Genomic DNA, 19,779 nt, shown 5'->3' with positions numbered 1-19,779 from the left:
AAAGATTATCTTAATACGAAAGACATTCACGTTTGAGAACGATGGCTTTGTGCTAAATTCTCCCCAACCTAACTAAATTTTCAAAATAAAAAAATGAAGTCCTTGTTAATTAGTCTAACAATTGATTTCCAATACTTGATTGGTTTTATTTGATTAAATTTAATTGCAGTGAGCTTTCCAAAAGAATTGGCACATAAATAATTAGGGAAAAAATTGTTTCACCATATGTTCTTTGGAGGCCAGTGTTGGTGAGCAGGACACCCCTCATATCCTATTCCTCCTCCATCAGTTTGAAGGCTCCGCTTTTAGAATTCATGTATTTTTCACCAGTAGAGTTCAGATCACCCATGAAATGTATTTGCTTTACCTTTATCCAAACAAATTGTCCTTTTAATGAAGCCTTTTCCCCACCCCGCTTTCTCCTCCCATCTTCCAAACCAACTGAGCACATTTAAAAGGCCTGGGGTTCATTAATTTTAAGCGTTCAATAAATTAGTGGAAATAATCAAAAGGCCTGATTCTTTCTGATAATGACAATTTGATGTCAGTATAAACCAGTAGATTAAGCTGGGAACATATGCTCCTTTGCCAAGAGAGGCTGCTGTAATTAAATAGTGAATTCATCTACAAGGTGCTCTCACGCCTGATTAATTAGTAATCAGGTGCGCGAACTCCACTCTTCAGTAACACCTTGTCTCTTAGTGGTTAATTACCTTTCTGCCTTATTCGATGCCATGGAGGCCAGCACCTCCCACCACTGAAGGACCCAATGATGCTGAAGGTTGCCGCCTTGGGGCCTTGGTCCCACCCATGCTCTCCTTTTGCCTCTCCCCGAAGCCCTAAACCCTTTCCTCTATCACAGAATGGAGTAGACGGAGGATCATTCTTTCTAATCACAAAGCATAAGCGTCAGAACATTACAAAGAAAATAATCCCCCAAAACACCCATGATGAGACCTCTCTGATTCTATTCTTATCTTGTTCATTATTCTCACTTAAAAATTTTCTGTAATAACCTATAATGGAGTATCATCTGCAGAAATACAGAATCACTACGCTGTATACCCGAAACTAAAATAATATTGTAAATCAACTACATTTCAATTTAAAATTTATTCCCATTATAAAATGCCTGAGTCTGTGGCTTTCTCCTTCCACTGTACACACTTTTTTGACCAGGTAGAATGGCCAACATGTTCTTTATGTGCTCTAGTTTATCATCACTTCCAAAGCTTTACCGATATTGTTTCTTTATACTACTGCAAAATTTCACCCACTTTTCTAATTTAAATAATAAAAGTAATTAATAATAATAAAGCCACCAGCTTAACATCTCTTTTTTTCTATAATGTCTAACTCATCCACTTCTGCTCACACTGAACTATGCATTTTCTAAAGTTTAAAAGCATTTCTAAAACCACACAGTGATACTTATCCCAAGCTCTCTTTCAATTGAGCAAATACCACTGTGCATCAACTGTAGTGAATTTAGGATTGTCTCAGTCCTTAGCTCTGTCTTTAAATCTTTGAGGGAGGGACTTTTCTCCTGTACCTTAAGACACTAGACATTGTTGGACATGTAGATACTTAATTTTCATGGACCAATCAGAAATCCTAAATTTATACTGCTCTACTCTGTATGCCAGAACTCAACTGGCAATTTTGACAAATTAAACAAATGGAGGCAGGAATTAAGCCTTTTAAAGGAGGCAAAAGACAAAATGGTAAAAAAGATAGGTTCCATCAGAAAGAAAAGAGAAAGGGAATATGGCAAAATGACATCTAAAAACATGTAAAAGTCTGTAACAATAGAATACCCTTGTACAAGAGAATGGAATAAAATATTGTAATGGAATCAAACTCTAGGAAAGGTAAAATTTTTTAAAATTCCAAGAATCATTTGGAAAGGGAAGTCAGTTCATTTAAAGATGTTATAAAAATCATCCTGTACTCACTGATATAGAAAACACACTTATGGTTACCGAAGGTGGGGAGGAGGGATAAACTAGGAGTTTGGGATTAGCAGATACACACTACTATATATAAAATAGATAAACAACAAGGACCTACTGTACAGCACAGGGAACTATATTCAATGTCTTGTAATAAACCATAATAGAAAAGAATATAAAAAAGAATAACAAAACGTTGTAAATCAACTAGACTGAAACATCGTTTTTCCCACTATATAGAGGAGGGAATTTGAAGTAGAGGGAAAATAATCAATGTATCCAGAATCCCCTGGGTGAAAAGGATACTGCCAGCCAGTACGGTATCAGGAACTGTAGTTATGATGATTACATAGTCTTCATAGGCAGCAGTGATGATTACCCGGAAAACTGAAAAGGCGAGCCCTGGACATACCTGACCCCCAGTACAGGCTGTCCCACTTTTCTTCATCCATTAAAGTCCTTACCCAGGCCCTGTTCCTGGTAAACCAAGGCTCCCTGGAGCAGCGAGCACCTCGGCACCGGTGGCTTCTGATCTGGGTGGACTCTGACTTTGTTCAGCCTCTACACGTACACAAATGGCTCCCACCTCCAGAACAACCTCTTCCCCAAAGCAGACACTGAAACTAAAACATGCTTTGTTCACTTTATTAAAGCAGGTGTGTGAATATCATTCAATCTGAGAAGAGAAGCAGTTTCAGTATCACAGGAAATGGAGCAAGATCACCAAAAGCAGGAAAGATTAGAAAAGCCTGATTTCCTATACCACAGGCCCCCTGCAGGCTGGTTCTGAGCGTGGGAGCAGAGGGCTCTTTCTTCCCAAACACCGCTTCTAGGCGGAGAGAGACCGCAGAGACGGAGCGGGAAGTGCGTGGGTGAAATCCAACAGCCTGGATTTGAATCTTGGGTCTTCCAGGTCCTAGATGTGGGTACCAGACAAGTTCTGAACCTCACTCACTTCCTCTGAAAATGGGAATCATTGTACTGTCTTACATCATAGGGTGATTGGGAAGAAAAGATGGAAAATCCAGGTAACGTGCTTAGCATAGCATTTGGCTCAAATGAACAATACGTGTGAGTCATCATCAATACCGTTATTACGACAGGCTCATTATTCTAGGAGTCAGTTAACAAAACCCCAAAAATATGCTTTCACTCTTTTGACAGCTGCACCTAATCACAATAAGCCCTAGTATTCAGAGTTGTAAGCAACTTAACCAGATCCGCTGAAGTTTGCTAAGTGCTTTGACTCTATAAAAGCATAAATGCAGTGTCACTTCCAATTTGGAGAAATACCAAGAGGGATAAAAATCATTTGAGAATAAAGGTATTGACTCAGGAAGAGTTTAAGAGCCTAACACAAGCTGTGACATTGTACATATGCTTTCTCAGTGCTTATGATTTCTGATTTTGTATTTGTAATATGAGAATGGTTAATCTCCTTTGTTTATCAATGGAGCCTCACTGTCGTTGATCCTTCCAAGATTGTAAGAATATCTGGTTGGTCCTCAAAAAGAAAAGAAGCCTTTGGGTCAATTATAGCCAAATTATTCTGATGAATGCTACATGATCTAAGCTTGCTATAAACACAGACATCTAGGAGAAAGAGAGAAACGTGTAAGAAAATGGCTCCCGGTGAGAGAAAAGAGAGTTACTCATGTAGATCTGATTCTCATGCCTGCCAGAGTGATGTGTTGGCAAATTTTGTCCTCACGAGGGCCCCAGGGAAGAGAAAAATTAATTGATTCTCTCCCAGGGCAGGTCCCATTTTCTCTTGGAATTTTGGAGGGAGAGAGTACCTGCTTGCCTAAAAAGAAAAACCAGCTGGTATCTTAGCAATAGATCCCTTGCCTGTTTTCTTCTTCACTCTATCCCCAGGCTCACTTTGCCATTGAGGACTGTACGTGTATTAGGACCTCTTGCTCAGCTCACATTTATCTAGCATGAGTCAGCTACTAACTACACGTGGAGAGAACGGCAAACAGCAACCGCTTCTGTGTCTGTGAGTTCCTTCCAGTCTCACCTGACTCGTGCCTGCTCTCCCTCTCTTTCGGCCCTGGACCCAGTTCCAGTGCCATCTTCATGGGCCAGCTCTTGGGTTGGTCCTCTCTTTGCATTTTCATCTTCACCTGCCCTGTCCCCGACCTCCACCTCTTCTCACACTCCTACACCCTCCTGCTCTGTTTCTCCCTCCCTGTTCAGTTCTTGCTCCCCAGAAATGAGCCTCATTCACTCAGCCACAGAGAAGGCTTTCTTGTCAACTGGACCCTGAGCAGCTAAAGCTTGATTCGCAGGACCACTCTCGTCCGATTCCAGCCTCTCGGAGAGAGCCACTGAGTGACCTTGACCTCGTCACCCAGGATCTTTTCAAGACCTTCACAGAAATATGATATGAAAATCCTTCCAACACTTGTGAGTCTTCTATTATTCCCAATAACATTCATTCATAAAAAGGTGTAATTTTTTTAAAAGAACTTGATCAAGATGCTGAGCGATACATCTGCATTAACCAGTCCTGAGAGTTAGCTCAATTAAACCTTCTTAATTAACTCAGAGAACAATAACAACTGTTATTCTGACTCAGAGCAAGGTTTGCCATGCTTGCACAGGGCATATGTGATTCCTGGGCCCTGCATAGATCTACAGAACCAGACCTTCCGGGGGCGGGGGACCTGGGAGCAAGCATTCCAGCTGTTTGCCCATGAGGCACACTTAGAAAGCACTTCTTGAAGGAATTTTACAAACTTTTCCATACTCTACTCTTAAAAATGTGGTTTTTACTCACAGGTGAAAACCTGTGAGTAAAAGTTTCTCTTAGCAAGTGGCAGGTATTCTTAGCAAGTGAGGAAAGGAACCCAGGTTAAAAAAAAGAGAGAGAGAGAGAGAGATACTTATATTCACAATTCTTACTTTTCATCAATTATACCAAAAATTTGAAAACCAAACTATACTACCAAAATATAAAATGTAATGTGATAATTTTAGTAGTATAAAAGTTTTATTTTAATAGTTATGAATGTTAATGTGTTTTAGAGAAAGGAAGTAGGTCATTAAACCCATGATTTTATGGATAATATTGCTTAAAAAAAAGACAGGTTTTAAAAATAAGGCAGTGTGGGAGTTGATTTAAGAAAAAAATCAAGTAAGTAATAGCACAGGAGGCATAAGGATGTGACAAAGTGTGAAGGCGGTACTCAAATATGTAAAGTTCAAGAAGCACAGAGGAGTTAACAAGTACAGCTTTTTCCTACAAACAGGAGAAAGAAGAACTGGTTTACAAGGGTGGGTAGGTACATAAGCTTAGATTAAAACAAGACAAAACAAAACACTAGTATACTAGAAAAAACACTGAAATAGAGTCAGAAAAGCCAAGTCAGGATACTGGTTATACCATCCATGACCTGTGTGAACGGAGGCCAGCCACCAGCATCGCTGAGAATTAGCTCCTTAATCTTGAGTGATTCCTTGAAAAAGTATCTGATTCTGATTCCTGAGTTTTCCTTCCTTCCCTCTTTCTTTCCTTTTCTCCATTTCCTCCTTCCTTCTTTCTTTCCTTTTCTCCATTTCTTCCTTCCTTCTCCTTTTGGAGAAGTTGCTTGTAATTGAGAGGCAAAATCCCTTTTCACATCCGCACCTCCTGTTCCGTTCTCTATATTTTTGCCATAAAGGTTTGTCGTGCATTTCCCTGAAGTCAGCTCTCTATATTACCGGTACCAATCCTTGGGGATCTTTGGGGAATGAGTTTTCTATAAGAATGTAAATTAATTTATTAACTAGAATGCTATAGATTGCCTTAGAGGGCCTCGGCATGGGAATGGCTGCAGATTTTCAAAGGATTATGATTCTGCTCTGCTCATAAAATCCTCCCAAAGAGCTCTGGGGAGCCAGCTGAGTCCTCTCTCATTAGAACCTAACAAGATTCCTTCTCAAGGAGTTGCATGGGGTCTCCTAGACCAGCTGAAGAACAGAAGGGTCTAGGCAGCAGCCTGCTCCGTCCCAGTGCCTTAGCGCTTTGAGAAAAGAGAAACCTGGGCCGGATCCCTGCTCGCCTCACTGCCAACTTAGGAAAACGTGTCTTATTTTCAGGATCTCCCAAGTTAACAGCATCTTTTCTGAGCCTTCTGGGTGATGTGACTTGAGTTGTTTTTTGAGACAATAAAGTCCATCTGTCTTTCTATCCACAGCCCACTTGCCCTCATAGACAACAGCCCCGGCTTCTTGCCAAACAGCCTGCCTTTATCCTGGTGAGGGGGACATTTGGAAACAAGCACTGACCAGCCTGGCTAGACGTGTCTTTTTTTTTTTCAGTCTGATCAGAAGAAGGTGGTACACGAGAGCCTCCAAGCCTAGCAGGCGGACTTTCTCAGCTGCCGCCTCACACAATATCCCAGCTTGGCTGCATCTCTGCTGTGTGAACTCGGGCGGGGGGGCGAGTGTGAATGGCTCAGCATCTGATAGGAATTTATCACCCACCGGCTGCTGGTTGGACAGGGGATAAAGCAAGGGGAAGGGGGCTGTGAGTGTTTAATGCACACTGCCACAACCCAACAGTTTTCCCTAAAGAGCCTCTTCCCAATATAAAAGAACAGGGTCAAAAGTAAGTTGACCCCGGACAGAATGTACAATTATTAGAAGAGAACTGTGCAGGAACAGCTGCTGGGACCCCACCGGTTCCGCATCAGGCTTCCAAGAGTCAGAATATGAATAATCAACTCAAGGGTGTTTTCTCCACCCCTCCTCACCCCCACCACCTCCCCCAGCCTTGTCCTCCTGTTTTGGGCAAGTCCTATTGCGTTTCTACAGGAAGAAGCATAGCCCTCCCTAGCAGCTGCAATAATTGTGTCCCTATTGTGATGAAGACCTCCTCCTGGCCACCCCCCTACAAGTGGCCATTGTCAGCGTGGAGTCAGTGATTACACGCTCCGCCTGATGCTTTGGGGGACCCAGCTGCCTAAGTGCTGACACACGAGTGTGCGGAAGGCCGGGGAGGGGGCCGGTGGAGGTGGAGGCAAGAGGTGGGGGGAGCCCACGGCTGTGAGATGGGACTCTGACATACCAGACCTTTTGCATAAGTCAAGCCCAGAACAAATGAGGCTTTATCAGGCCCCAGTGATGAGGGGGTCTCATCTCCCTTTGAAGTGGAGCAGAGCATGGGGCCTAGCAGCTTTTCCTCCTTTGGACCAAGCAAACATCTTGCTTTTGATACGCTGCATGCTCATTATCTCTGCCCCATTTAATGATTTTTGATTGAAGGGTGGCGGCTGGGACGCCGAGAAGATCGTTAGAGAGGCTCCATCCAGCCAAGCCCGCAAGAAAGGCTTTCCTTGTGCCCGGGCGTAAATTCGGAATTTCTTAACAGTATGCGCTTGTTCTTAGAGGCAGATAAGGGCAGAGCGTGAAATTCTTAATTAAGCAATAAATAGAGAGTGGGGTGTCAGCAGATGTAGCCGGTAGCCATGGCAACGGGAATCACATGGGCAAGAGAGCTGAGACTAGATGTAGGCCTCAGGCCTGGGCCTGACTGACAGCTGAAGAATCCTACAAAGCTTGTAAACCAGATTAATTAGCTGACTAATTATTTCATAGCGTGAATGTAACTAAAAAATAAAAATAGTTCACCACGAACTAAAACATCCCTGGGAAAAAAAAACAGGGACAGAGGCAGTGGGAAACTGGTTGTGTAAGTCAGAAGACAGGAGTGCTAGTGAATCCAATCACAGAGACTGAAAAATGGGCTCTCTGGATTTGACTCCAAGTTTGACAATATGAAGGAACACTTGTTTTACAGTCAGACCCGTTTGCAAGCATGGTGTAGAAGTTGCAGTTCACCACTGCCGTTCATGATACCTTATCACACCAAATATTGCCCCTCCGGGATCCTACCACATAGAACCAATCTCCTTAAGAAAGATTCTTAAATGAGCAAGGTTATCTTATTCTGTGGGTAACAATTGCTTAAGTGATATTAAGTTTCAATCAGGGGGCCCATATATCATATACGCCATGTTATCATGAATCTGTTATCTTACAAAAGCTAGTCAAGGAAAGTAGAATGAGACTCTTTCAGACAAGTTATGACAGGTATATGGAATTCAAGGCACCTGAGATTGACCACCTTCCAGGAAAAAAGAAACATTCTAGAGAAATAATCTACTGAGAAAATGTGTAATAAAATAACACGGCATGCTAATCACACTTGAAGATGTTTGGGTGTTTTGTACCACAATTCCAAGAGATAAGTAAGTATTCTTAACCTCACTGTATAGATGCAGCCACGGAGGCATGGAGAATTTATAATTCCATGCCCCAGGTAAAACAGCCAGCCAGCCACTGATTAAAACCCGAAGCCCTAAACTCTGGCCGTGAGCTTTCCAAAGAAGCTGCATTCTGTAAAGACATTGCTGAACAAAGACAAAACTTGCCTTGGTAAAGAAGAGAAAGGCAAGAGTCAAAAAATATTATATGTGCGGGACTTTTTCTTTGTCATGGGGACCAGTGAGAAGTTTTCTCCTGCACCACTGCCTGGCACCCCCCACCCTTGTGGGTCAGTGGCCCATGATTATTGAGTGGGCAGCACACTCTAGTGGAGAGAGTCACAGCCAGGAGCCAGAATGCCTGGGTTCTGCTCTCTGCCATTCTCGGCTGGGTCAAAGACGAGTCAGGCATCTTAAATCACACAGCAAGGAGCTAAATGGAGGAAATGAAGATAATTGTGATTTTTTTAAAACTTCCTCTCTGGGGGGATGTGGTAGGGCTGCACACAAACAATACAAAAGACGGTCTGCTTAGAAGTGGTCAAGGAATGAGCGAAAGCCAGCCAACTGTCAGTGCAGCAAGACTCCAGATGGAAGGCCAGCAGGGAAAGGGGCAGTGTCCCCCCAGCCATGCCCACCCCCCAAAGCCTGACAGGAAACTCGGTGGACCTGGAGGAGGGTCAAGCAGTTTCCCTATAATAAAGCGAACCTTCTGTATACACAACCTCCCCCTGGGTTTTTTGTTTTGTTTTGTTTTGTTTTTCATTCCAGGAATATGTCCACATAGACTGTGAGGGCTTCTCTTCTTGGATTAAATGTATTTTATGTAAATTATCCCAATCACAGAGACCTATAAAGCCCCATGGTCCAAAGAAAACAATTAAGTGAAAGTAACAAACTAATCAATACGTAACTGAACTCTACTGCTTGGAGGCTTTTTCAGGCGTCAGCCACAGCTACCTCACTGCTGTTGGGCTGTTGGTCTACGGACACCATGGTAGCCTCCTCATCAACTTCCTAGTGGTGGTGCAGACGGTACACAGAAGACATCCAAAGTCATACCCGATCCACACAACCCAATGTAGCTGCATGGGACACCACCACGGAAGACCAGTGTGAGCCTCGGTTCCTCCTGAAACCTCAAGTCCTCACTGTGCCAGCCCAGGAATGGGAACAGGCCTGGCTCTCGCCACCTACCTACTCCATTCAGACAGAGGATGGCGGAAGCACAGATGGCCATGAAAGCCGCTATTTGGAGGACCAGGAATCCTCTCCAAGGAGTCCGGATATCCGACTTGCAACCCTCTGTGACTTCCTGTTCCTTGTCCAACTCATATTATTCAAAAGTGGAGATACCAAGGTATTCTGATACAAAGACTCTTTAATTAGTAAAAGCCATCTGCCTAATAAAAATGGCTTATACTGAAATATTCACCTAAGTCCTATATATGTACATATATAATACAGAGGCACATCTACATAAAATATATATATATACTTATACAGATATGCATTTATACCATATGTGTACATATAGTATAATACTATAACTTGCTGTTAATTCAATAAATAATGGCGGGGAAGAAAATCTTTAGCTGCATGACCTGATTTTGTTTTCTTTATGCCGCAAATGTTCCTTTATCGTGCTTGGTTTATGCGACTGTTCAAATTAGTTTACAGTTCATGAACAAATCTGATCAATGGACAAGACAGGCTCCTCAGAAGCACGCTAACTAATAAAACAAGAGCACTTTGAAATTAAAATTTTGTTTCAGAATATACAGCAAATGAATAGCCATAGTTATAGTTAATGGCAACTATCTGCTCTTACTTAATGGCTGTATGTGACTCTAGTGGTAAAACAGTCTCAGGGATCTCTGTCCATCCTGATTTTTTATAGTTTTAGGTTATATTTATGGATGAATCAAATCAGGAATAAAATCTGAATGGTACAATTCAGTGCAAATAAAATATAGAGTAATCCATTTGGCCAAGACTTTTTAAAAACCCGGGAAGCACCATCCTCTCCTCTCTGGTGCTATTAAAATGTAATCGCCCCAGGGCTCAAGTGTAATCAGACCCAGTTGACAAATGGCTATAGGCACAAGTGAGAGGGACAAAGAACTCAGGGCGCCTACCAGCTCCCCAAACCCTTAAGGCCAAGTCTGGCTTGTGGCAGAGACTGGGACTTACCATGCTTGACATGGCCCTGATTTCAACCAGGATCTATTAAGACCAATTCATAACAAAATTGTCCTTTTAGAGACTCATTTTGTCAGATTCTCCTTCTTAGAGACCACACTGAGCTAAGGGTGGTAGAAGTGGACACCATGTACTCAGAGTGACCAATGCTGAAATAATATGGAAAAGAAATATGAGATTTCAGGAAGTCAAATATGAGATTTCAGGAAGTCCAGGAAGTCAAAAGAAATGTATGGCCCTGACCCACACATTGGGCTCCCGTGAAACATGCACAATAAGAAGGTAAGGAAATCCTTTTGGCCCTTGTTACTCTGCAATCACTGTAGGGTTTCTGGTTCTATAAAATGAGGCTCCTGGACCCTTCACTGATGCTGCCTCTGACACAAGACAAGACAGCCCATCCCCCAGTCCTCAGATAGCCTTCCATGCATCTCATTTTTCTGACCTCAGATTTCCTTCCAAGGCTTCTCACTTTCCACATTGACTACACTCTTCATCCTGCCTCTCTGTACCTTTGCTGTTCCTTGTATCTGTGATCACAACCAGCCATCCTGTCTTTACATGTCCAGTTGACTTTTCTACAAATGCAACATGGCCTTAACATGAATGAAAAATATGAATAGCAGTCAAAGTTTATTAAGCACTTGCTCTGGGTTAGACCCTCTGCTAAAGAATTTTACATGTTATCCTTGATTTAATTTCCTATCCTTTAGATAGGTCCTTTTATTATCCCATTTTACAGATAAGGAGGCTGAGGCTTAGAAAGGATACCTGCACGATGTCCCATAGCTAGTAGGTGCTAGAGCTGGGATTCAAATGCAGGCAGTCTGATTCAGAGCCCAGCCACTTAACCATAGCACGCAGCGGTCTCTTTCAGCTCCTCATCACTTCACAGCACCAATGTTTGGTATTCCAAAGGGAACGGTGGTTTCTGACTATGTGCTCAACATGCTCATCCAATTATACTTACCCAGATAGGTGAGTTGTCTCAACTGGCTGTGGAAGAACCAGTCACAGCCTTGGTCCCGACCAGGTGATGGAAGAGACGGAAGGGACCGCCCCACTTGACTCCCGCACCTTATGAGGATGTCAGGGTAAGGCCACAGGTCTGTGTGCACCAGCAGCAGGTAATTCCCAGGAGCAAAGTTCTCAAATGTCGCTGAGTACTTGAAGTGAGAGAAAAGTACAAAAGTGCTCATTGAGTGAGGAAGACTCTTCCCAGAAAAAGAGTTACAAAGAACTCAGATGGAGTAGTTTAGAAACAGGACTGTTCACACCGGCTACTTTTCTTGTGGGAAATGGGCTTACTTAAATCTACTCCATCATAAATTCATAACTAAAGCTACAAAAGCATACAGTGCGAGGACTGAAAACTGTAAGGTTCTTCTTGTTTAACAATCTCAATTAACAGAGGAGAAAACCAAAGTTCAGACAAGTGAAGTAACTCGTCCCAGGTCAAACAGCAAGAAGAGACAGAGACACATGTAGAATTCCTGTCCAGTTTTCCCCAAGACTCAAACAGGCAGGCAATGATAGGAGTGCCATCCATTTATAAGAGTAACAGTTAACACGGTTGAGCATTGGCTCAGGTATCATTCATATCAAGGCATCCAACCCTTGAAAGACTCTGGGGATTGTGACTAGTATTGCCTCCATTTTATAGACGAAGACACTGAGGCAGGTGGAGGTTCGGTAACTCTCCCTACATCACAAAGCAGGACAGTGCTGATCTGGGACAGAGATCCAGGTGTCCACCTCCAGAGTCACCATTCTACTGCCTTCACCTTCCCAGAATGTTCTCATGGGAACCTCAGGGGAAGGGGAGAGAGGTGTACATTCTTCCTGAGAGCTGTGGTGAGGGGATCAAATGGATTCTGCTTTGAATTCTTCAGATCTATGGCACACCTGCTTCCAGCTCCCTAAGACCTGCTCTTATGACCTTTAGGGAGAATGCGTGTGATGAGACGGGAAGAAAGAAATGTGCTAAAAGGAATAAAAGAAGCTTGAGGAAATCCACTGGATTGATTTTTCTGCAGAAAATGCACCTATTTTCCTTATGGTTTTTCCTACCTTCCCTCCCCCTAACCATCTGACTCCTTCAACCCAATCCAAACGAAAGGCAAGTGCCTTTCGTTTTCAGGTGCAAGTTAATCTTTGACCACAAGGTGGCAGTGTGCAATGTAAAAAATGCCTTGTGAAGCTATTTTCTCTCGGCTACAAACACTTCCCTGGGGTAAGTTGGTTCTTAACCCATGATATATAAGACTACAATTCTATAGGTTGTTTAGAAGCTGTTTTTATTTGTATTAATAAAGTTAAAATTTCAGGCAGAACCATTCTGTGTTCAAGGTGAGGTTTAAAGGGATTCTAAAATTTTCAAGTTTAAGATAAAAGACAATCATACCTCAAATTCAGGTTACATTCATCTGGTCAAAATGCTGCTGCAGTTTTCTTGATCAGCACCAGAAGATGCTAATACCTGCAAACTACTGCGTCACAGAAGGAAAGACGGGAACCCCCGGGGAATGGAATCTACCATCAAGTGGATGCCGGGGCTTACCTGCAGAGAGCTGTTGGTCCAAGGGCTCTCAAATCGCAGTGAGTAGGTCTCTTGATCCAAGAGCAGCGCCATCCAGCCATAAGGGTTGGACAGTGTGTCATGCACATAACTGACAGTGGTTGTCTTATTTCTGCTGTCCGTTATGGTTAAATCATAAGAAACTTTTGGGGCATTGGCTCTAGAGTGATTTAAAAAGAAAAAAAGCAGGTGGTAAGTTTTTTGTCCATCCTGGATCTAAGGCACTCCTCTCCCATCAGCTATAATTTATCTATTTTCTCCATGTTCGTCTCTCGTCCCAGTGTCTATAGAGGTTTTAGCGGTCGTGGTGTGTGTCAAAAAGCCCAGTGGGAAGGTGTCACTGGGCCATTTGTGCATCACACTGACCTGAAACACTCAGATCTTAGGCCACTAATCAATGCCATCTTAATTAGTTCATATAGGCCAGGACTATATATTATTATTTTAAAGAAATGTCCAAGGTCAGAATATTGCCATAGCCCGGGTTTATCAGCAGCAGAATGCGTATTACACAGTCACTAGTTATCCCTCTGGGGAGCAGTGGCTGAAGCCCAGAACCTCAGGGCCTACCTCCAACGGCCCAGCAGGAACAGCCTCAGTAAGCTTCCCCAGAACGCAGAGGGCCCTGGGTCCTCTCCTGTGGGCTTACACGATGCCCAGGGCTCACTCAGTGCCAGTGGGTTTGCGTTCTTGCTTGTTAACAAGGAATGCGACATCCTGAAGCTAGAGACATTTTGTCTTTTCTGGTGTCCTGCCCCTTGGCACTGGGACCTGCACATTATGGGCACTCAAACCATGTTTGTTACACAAACGAAGCCTGCAGGGAGGAGCTCTTCCCAAAAGCGATGCCAACTTCCCAATGTATAGAAAGCGTTTCTAGAAGAACAGCATTTTACCAAGTGAGGAAACTGAGACAGAGTATGGTAAAAGTAGTATGTGAACATCACAGGTAGAGCTAGAAAGTTTTAAATTTCTACAAAGTATTCTATGCAGCCCATTCCAGAAAGTGATTTTTAAGACTTCACTAGAAGATAAATAGATTTTGCCACCTGCTTAGACCCTAAAAGAAAAAGTGGACAGAAAAAAAATAAAGCAAAAGCTAAAAAAAAATCAACACCCATTACGACCTTCCTTCCCCCTCTGGTTTAGTTTTGATGAGAATCTTTAACTGTGGCATGTTGCTACAGGCAGATAATTAAATTCTCAAAGTAAAGGGAAATGAGACAAAGGAGGATATTGGGTTTTCAAAGTGAGGGGTGATGTGAGCACATCGAAAGCCAATTTACAATCTAGTGGCATATTATAGAGAGGAGACTGGTTTTAGTGTTAAATGCTTGGGCACCGTTGTCAAATGGGTGTAAACTGGAAGTCTATAACTGCATGTGCACTAGGTGTATGAATTTGGGGGACTCACTGACCCTCTTTAAGCTTTAATTTCCTTTTTTTTTTAATGGAGACAACATCAGTATGTATCTCCTATAGCAACTGTGAAACTTAAAGTGATAATCTACGTGAAGTATTCACTAAGTATTCACTAAGCCCAATAAGTCTACCTATAGCTCATTTAAGAAAGAACCTCAGATGTGCCTGGTTTGCCACGCTGTCTACTTATTTTACTGTCTAGAGTTTATCCAGGATACTTGGTCATTTAAAATCACACTCAAAACCTTTCATGGTGCAGAGCTTTAGCCCTGGCAATGTAGCACGTGATTCATATTTCTTGTAAGATTAAATGTGTTTGTTTCAGCCATTAATAAGTAAAATGAAAGGGATAAAAGAATGCTCAAGGCATTTGGAATAAAAGAACCACTCTTTCCCAGGTGTCCCTACGTAGCATTCACCAAACCTTTAGAAATCTTGGGGTAGGGGGGCTTCTTCCTCTCTTTGGGCCTGGGATATGGAGGGCTTTTTTTGCATGTATATCAAGATTTAAATCGGAACTTAAGTAAATCCTGGACTCACATTCTTAGAATCAGAGTGGATATGAAGGTCATCTGTTCTAACATCCAATCTACTGTGGAAATTCCCTCCATATTTTATCTTGTTCCTTCTTCCAGCTTTGGGGAGTTCACATCCTCAAATTCCCCCTCCATTTATGAAAGTTATTTGTATATTTTAATTTTAGACAAGCTTGAGAAAGCTTAATTTTCTCCCGTGTATTTTCTAGCCCTTTCTCCTCAATCGCTATGGCTTTCTCTTACTCTGACTGAAACCATGAGTCCCAGGGTCCCAGGAGATCAGCCAGCACAATTTGGCCCAACTAATATATTTACTAAGTGAAGATAGGTTACTGGGAAATAAATGTAAAACAAATGTGATAAGAAGAGATAAGTTGAAATACCAAAGAGGCAAGTGAGTTAGCCGCAGCAAGTACCGAGGTCAATACATCAGGTGGGATTCCCCACAGTCCAGAAAATGATTCCGAAAATTTCAGGTTCTGAAAGAGCAGCCCTTCAGCTTTCACAGAGACATATGGGCTCTGGAAAATGAATCACAAGACTGAATTCCAAGAAAGACTCACTGATAAATCAGAATTTCCATTTAGTAATTTGCAGTGAGAAATAAAACTGCCTTTCACATAGTGGGTATTCAACAAATGTTTGTTGAATGAATAAATGAGTGTTGAACGGACTAGAACACCCTAACTGGCTATTTAGTGATGTTTGGTCCCAGGGAAGTCTACCCAGAAACCCACATGAGTGTCAGGAGATTTCTTGTAAACTTACTCATCAAAGGAGATAAGCATTTGATCGTGAGTTATCAGATCCTGATACAGTCAACCCCATTATCAGTAAGATATTCACCCAAAGGACTTATACACTTAAGTTTAGTGGTCAGAAAACCTCTCCTGGACATATACAAGCAATCTGCACTAACAGTGGGCCCTGGTTTAGGAAAATACTAAGATTTCCTTATGAACTTAGATTTCTTCTATCCTAGTTGAGTGCTCTCAATTAAACCACTTTTACATTAGGGTTTTGGTTTTTTTTTTAACTATAGGCCAAAGGAATTCTATTTGTTGAAATGCATCCATCTGTTCACAACTAATCACTCCAACCTGTACTTTGTCACTTACTTTGCCTGACCATCCTATATTTTATCACTCTTTTCTTAAGAGATAATGCATATTTCCAGAAATTCTTCTTCATTCCAGCAATGTGGCCCCAAGAATTCTCCCTGGTCACTTGGACTAGACTTAAATTATTTCTCAGATTTCTATCAGCATCACATTTATAAGTCAGTTTTAAGATCTAATTTCTCCTGATTCTGTTTCTATAGATTGTAATTTCACTTACTGAAGGAGCCATTTTTCAGGCCATACTCCCCAGTTTCAGAAGGCCCCTATAAACATGACCCTGTTTTCAAATATTGTAAAACCACTAAATGCTAACATTAATTCAGTTCTATTAATCTTCGGGACTTTTCCACCTTCTTTTTTTTTTTTTTGCGGTATGTGGGCCTCTCACTGCTGTGGCCTCTCCTGTTGCAGAGCACAGGCTCCGGACGTGCAGGCTCAACGGCCATGGCTCACGGGCCCAGCTGCTCCGCGGCACGTGGGATCTTCCCGGACCGGGGCACGAACCCGCATCCCCTGCATCGGCAGGCGGACTCTCAACCACTGCGCCACCAGGGAAGCCCTGCACCTTCTTTTTGATGCCCTTCGTCCAACAGTATCCAGTAATCTAATGCTAACTTGGTCAACCAGAGACCCAACCATAGTGCACTGTGATCCTAAACCATCCTTTCCTCTACCTTTTCCTCATTCGCTGCCCGACCCTACCAAGCCGCCCCATCCATCCTGACCAAGGCTCACGTGGGATGCAATTTCACAGGCACTCGAGGGCAGCATGAGCTTTCTTTAGGGAAATACAGGTAGAGAAGTAGGTTATCAAATATTCCTTTATCACAGTCGGTAGTGGAAAGGATCGTAGTGTGCGTTCTGAAAAGCAAATCAAAATGTGAAAGACCCATCTCCCAGTAGGCAAGATGCCTTTTGTTGACCATCACCCCAAGGGCCAAAAATTCTAGGTCAAATCAGCTCCCATCCTTCTAGGCCAAATGCCAGCAGTGACAGTGGTGAGCTCTTCTGAAAAGCACCCAAAGAACATCAAGAGTAGAAGAATACCATGAAGAGAATTTACCAACCATAATTACTACAATTTTCGCTTGCCCTAAATAGCCACCAATCTCCCCTCTTTACTGTTAATGAAGCAAAGAAGCACACAAGTATTTCTAATTTGGAGAAGCCAAGGGAGCCTGCATGGGCCATTAGCAGCAGAAAGCTTCATTACCAGGGGAAGAAGTCTCTCCCTGAACTTCTCATGGTTTTATGTGCAAGAAATCAGGAGGCAACCAGTCCATCTGAAATGTTAACCCTTACCTCCGAGTCAGCAACGGCTCCTGTATATAATCAAAAAGACAAGAGGACTTCAAGACTTTCCTTTTCTATGAGGTAGCTTAATTTTTTTTTTAATCACCAAGCCTGTTTTTAATTAAGGGACATTTTCCTTTAGAAATATAGCAGTATCACTTGATAAAACTTCCCAACCTAAGTACCAATTTACAATACTAGTTGCATCAACAGTTATGTAATTTAGTGCCCAGATACTCTGCAGAACTGTTGAGTGTATCCTGCCCACAGAGGATTTCTCAGGCAATCAACAATACCAGTGAGAACAAACATTAACTCCCTGGTTTGTGTTTACCATTAGCTTACTTTTCCTGAGGGTCCACATCTCTGTGTATTAAGACAAACACTGCACTGAGCTCTAAATGCTCTAAATTCGGAGCAATTGTGAAATAAACCCTTTATAATTACACATCTCCTAAGCCAGACACATCATAAAAACGAGCCCCGAATGGTACTGCCAGCATTGCCTGGGTATTCATGCTTGCCGCTGTCACTCTCACCTTTTACTGCACAAAGAGGACAAAATCAAAATGTTGAGCACAGCCGACAAATTTTTGTGGCACGACTTTTCTTGAGCATCCTTTAAAAATACACTGGGCTCATAAGAAGTCTTTGTCAGAAGCTCACCACTGTCCTTCGTTTTGGAGAGTCTTATTTTTGCATAAGTAGCCCATCCTATACAGGTTGCTAACTGTGTATTCCCCTTGCCCCTATGGCTACTGGTGTAAATAAACCGCACCTCCCCATTGGTGAGCAATAATAATAAACAGAATTTTTTTTAATGAAAAAAAAAGTCCTGTCCAAGAACCACTATTCTCTCTGCTGATCTGCCATCACCCAGTGATAACTGACATGTACCAGTAAGGGGTTTCCTGTATATACTACCCTTATTGATTGAGAAACAAATATTTCTCCTTCTGAGTAAGAAACCTAAGAGAAAAGAAATCTTAACCCTCAGTCTTTCTTCCAAACTTTTAACAATTCTTAAATTCATGTAAAAAAATAGAAATGATAGGCAGAGAGGCAAGCCGTATGAATCCTTGCATTTCTGGCAGGTACACCCCACATCACTCCTCCATGACTTTGCAGATATATATTTCTGTTTATCTTTTTTCAGAGTTAGCTAAAGCAATAATAATTGATTGTAGAAAAGTCCCCAAATCAACCTAGCACCTCCCCAAAGGTATTGTCTAAAGTTTTTGCGACACACTTGGGATAATAATTCTTGCTTACTATACCTTAATCCTTGAAGAGGAGCAATAGATGTCTATTGTCCATCTGTCTATCCTTCACATACTATCGCATCTCTTTCTTGATCTGTGGAATACAGCTGGAATGGCTATCTCAGAACGTGAAAACACCACCCTTGGAGCTACACAACTCCAAGGTAGACAACTACTTGTCAGGAATATTGAAAAACAATTGTATGCATCTAGCAGGGAGTTAGACTATAAAGCCTACCTTCTCTTTTATATATATGCACACCTGGTGCTGGTGGGGCTGACAGACTCCCCCTCATGAGCTCACCATCAGCCCCTCTTCCCAACTCCGTATTCAGTGATATCAGGACAGATCGTGTGAGAGTATTTTCACCACGGAATTAAGCAAATGCTACAAATCAGGGTCTTTATTCTAGAAAGCTAGTTGTAAAACAGGTACCAGCACACCCCTGGACCCCTTTATTATTCATGAAATTTAATAACCATGGAGTATTGTTAATGATATTCCTCAGTTTGGGCTCCATTTTGATGTTTAGATCTTTTTCTATTTTAATGCTGTAACCTCTGCTGCCGAGAGCGGATAAAACTTCTTGGAATTTTCCTGTCTCACATGTGGTTTTTTTGAGAACTGAAAAGATACCATTAGTGATGCTATGCCTCTTTATCCCTAGGAAGGAGCGTTAGGTGATTATTAAAGGAAAAGCTTGGCCACAATTTCCATTTCAACTCTTCTTTACTTTTGCATTCATAGAGGCAGGGGGTGCCTTGTACTCTGAACACTGACACATTAAGAGCAGTTCCATAGGTAGACCCTGAGCGCAAGCACTACAGGGAAGGATATTCAGCAGGATCTAAGAATCAAGGTGATCAACAGCAACATTAGCCTTTTCTTTTCTAGGAGAAATAGGAAGAGAGAAACAGAAGCTTTGGGGCACAATGAATCATAAACTGTGTCCTGAAAGACTCCAGATTCCACGACTTTCTGGGATATTTCGTTGGATAAGTGCAATGTCATGTGGCTATTGGAAAGTGTTCCCTATTTTTCAAGAATCGGATTAAGTTTCATTTGAGCAAACTTAATTCCCTTGCCAGGCATTTGCTTCTCAGAAACGTAATCATCTATAATATTTTATTCTATTAGTAGTAAGTTCATATGTTGTTTTAT

At 42.2% G+C, this 19,779-nt stretch overlaps 1 protein-coding gene across 5 annotated transcripts in view; it reads right to left on the bottom strand.

Annotated features, from left to right (window-relative positions):
- The window catches only part of PKHD1 (PKHD1 ciliary IPT domain containing fibrocystin/polyductin), a 435,870-nt gene that overhangs the window by 196,594 nt on the left and 219,497 nt on the right, over positions 1 to 19,779 (bottom strand). For all 5 annotated transcript variants that reach the window (XM_060021687.1, XM_060021686.1, XM_060021688.1 and 2 more), the window contains 2 exons: positions 12,966 to 13,143; positions 11,376 to 11,571 (listed from right to left, as the gene is read on the bottom strand). In XM_060021687.1, coding sequence (XP_059877670.1) covers positions 11,376 to 11,571; positions 12,966 to 13,143 — 374 coding nt within the window. The remainder of the gene's footprint in view (positions 1 to 11,375; positions 11,572 to 12,965; positions 13,144 to 19,779) is intronic.

Source organism: Delphinus delphis, chromosome 10 (assembly GCF_949987515.2).
Source record: "Delphinus delphis chromosome 10, mDelDel1.2, whole genome shotgun sequence".
Lineage (NCBI taxonomy): Eukaryota > Metazoa > Chordata > Mammalia > Artiodactyla > Delphinidae > Delphinus > Delphinus delphis.
The sequence above is the reverse complement of the archived record's forward strand: the minus strand, read 5'-3'. Positions and strand labels throughout refer to the sequence as shown.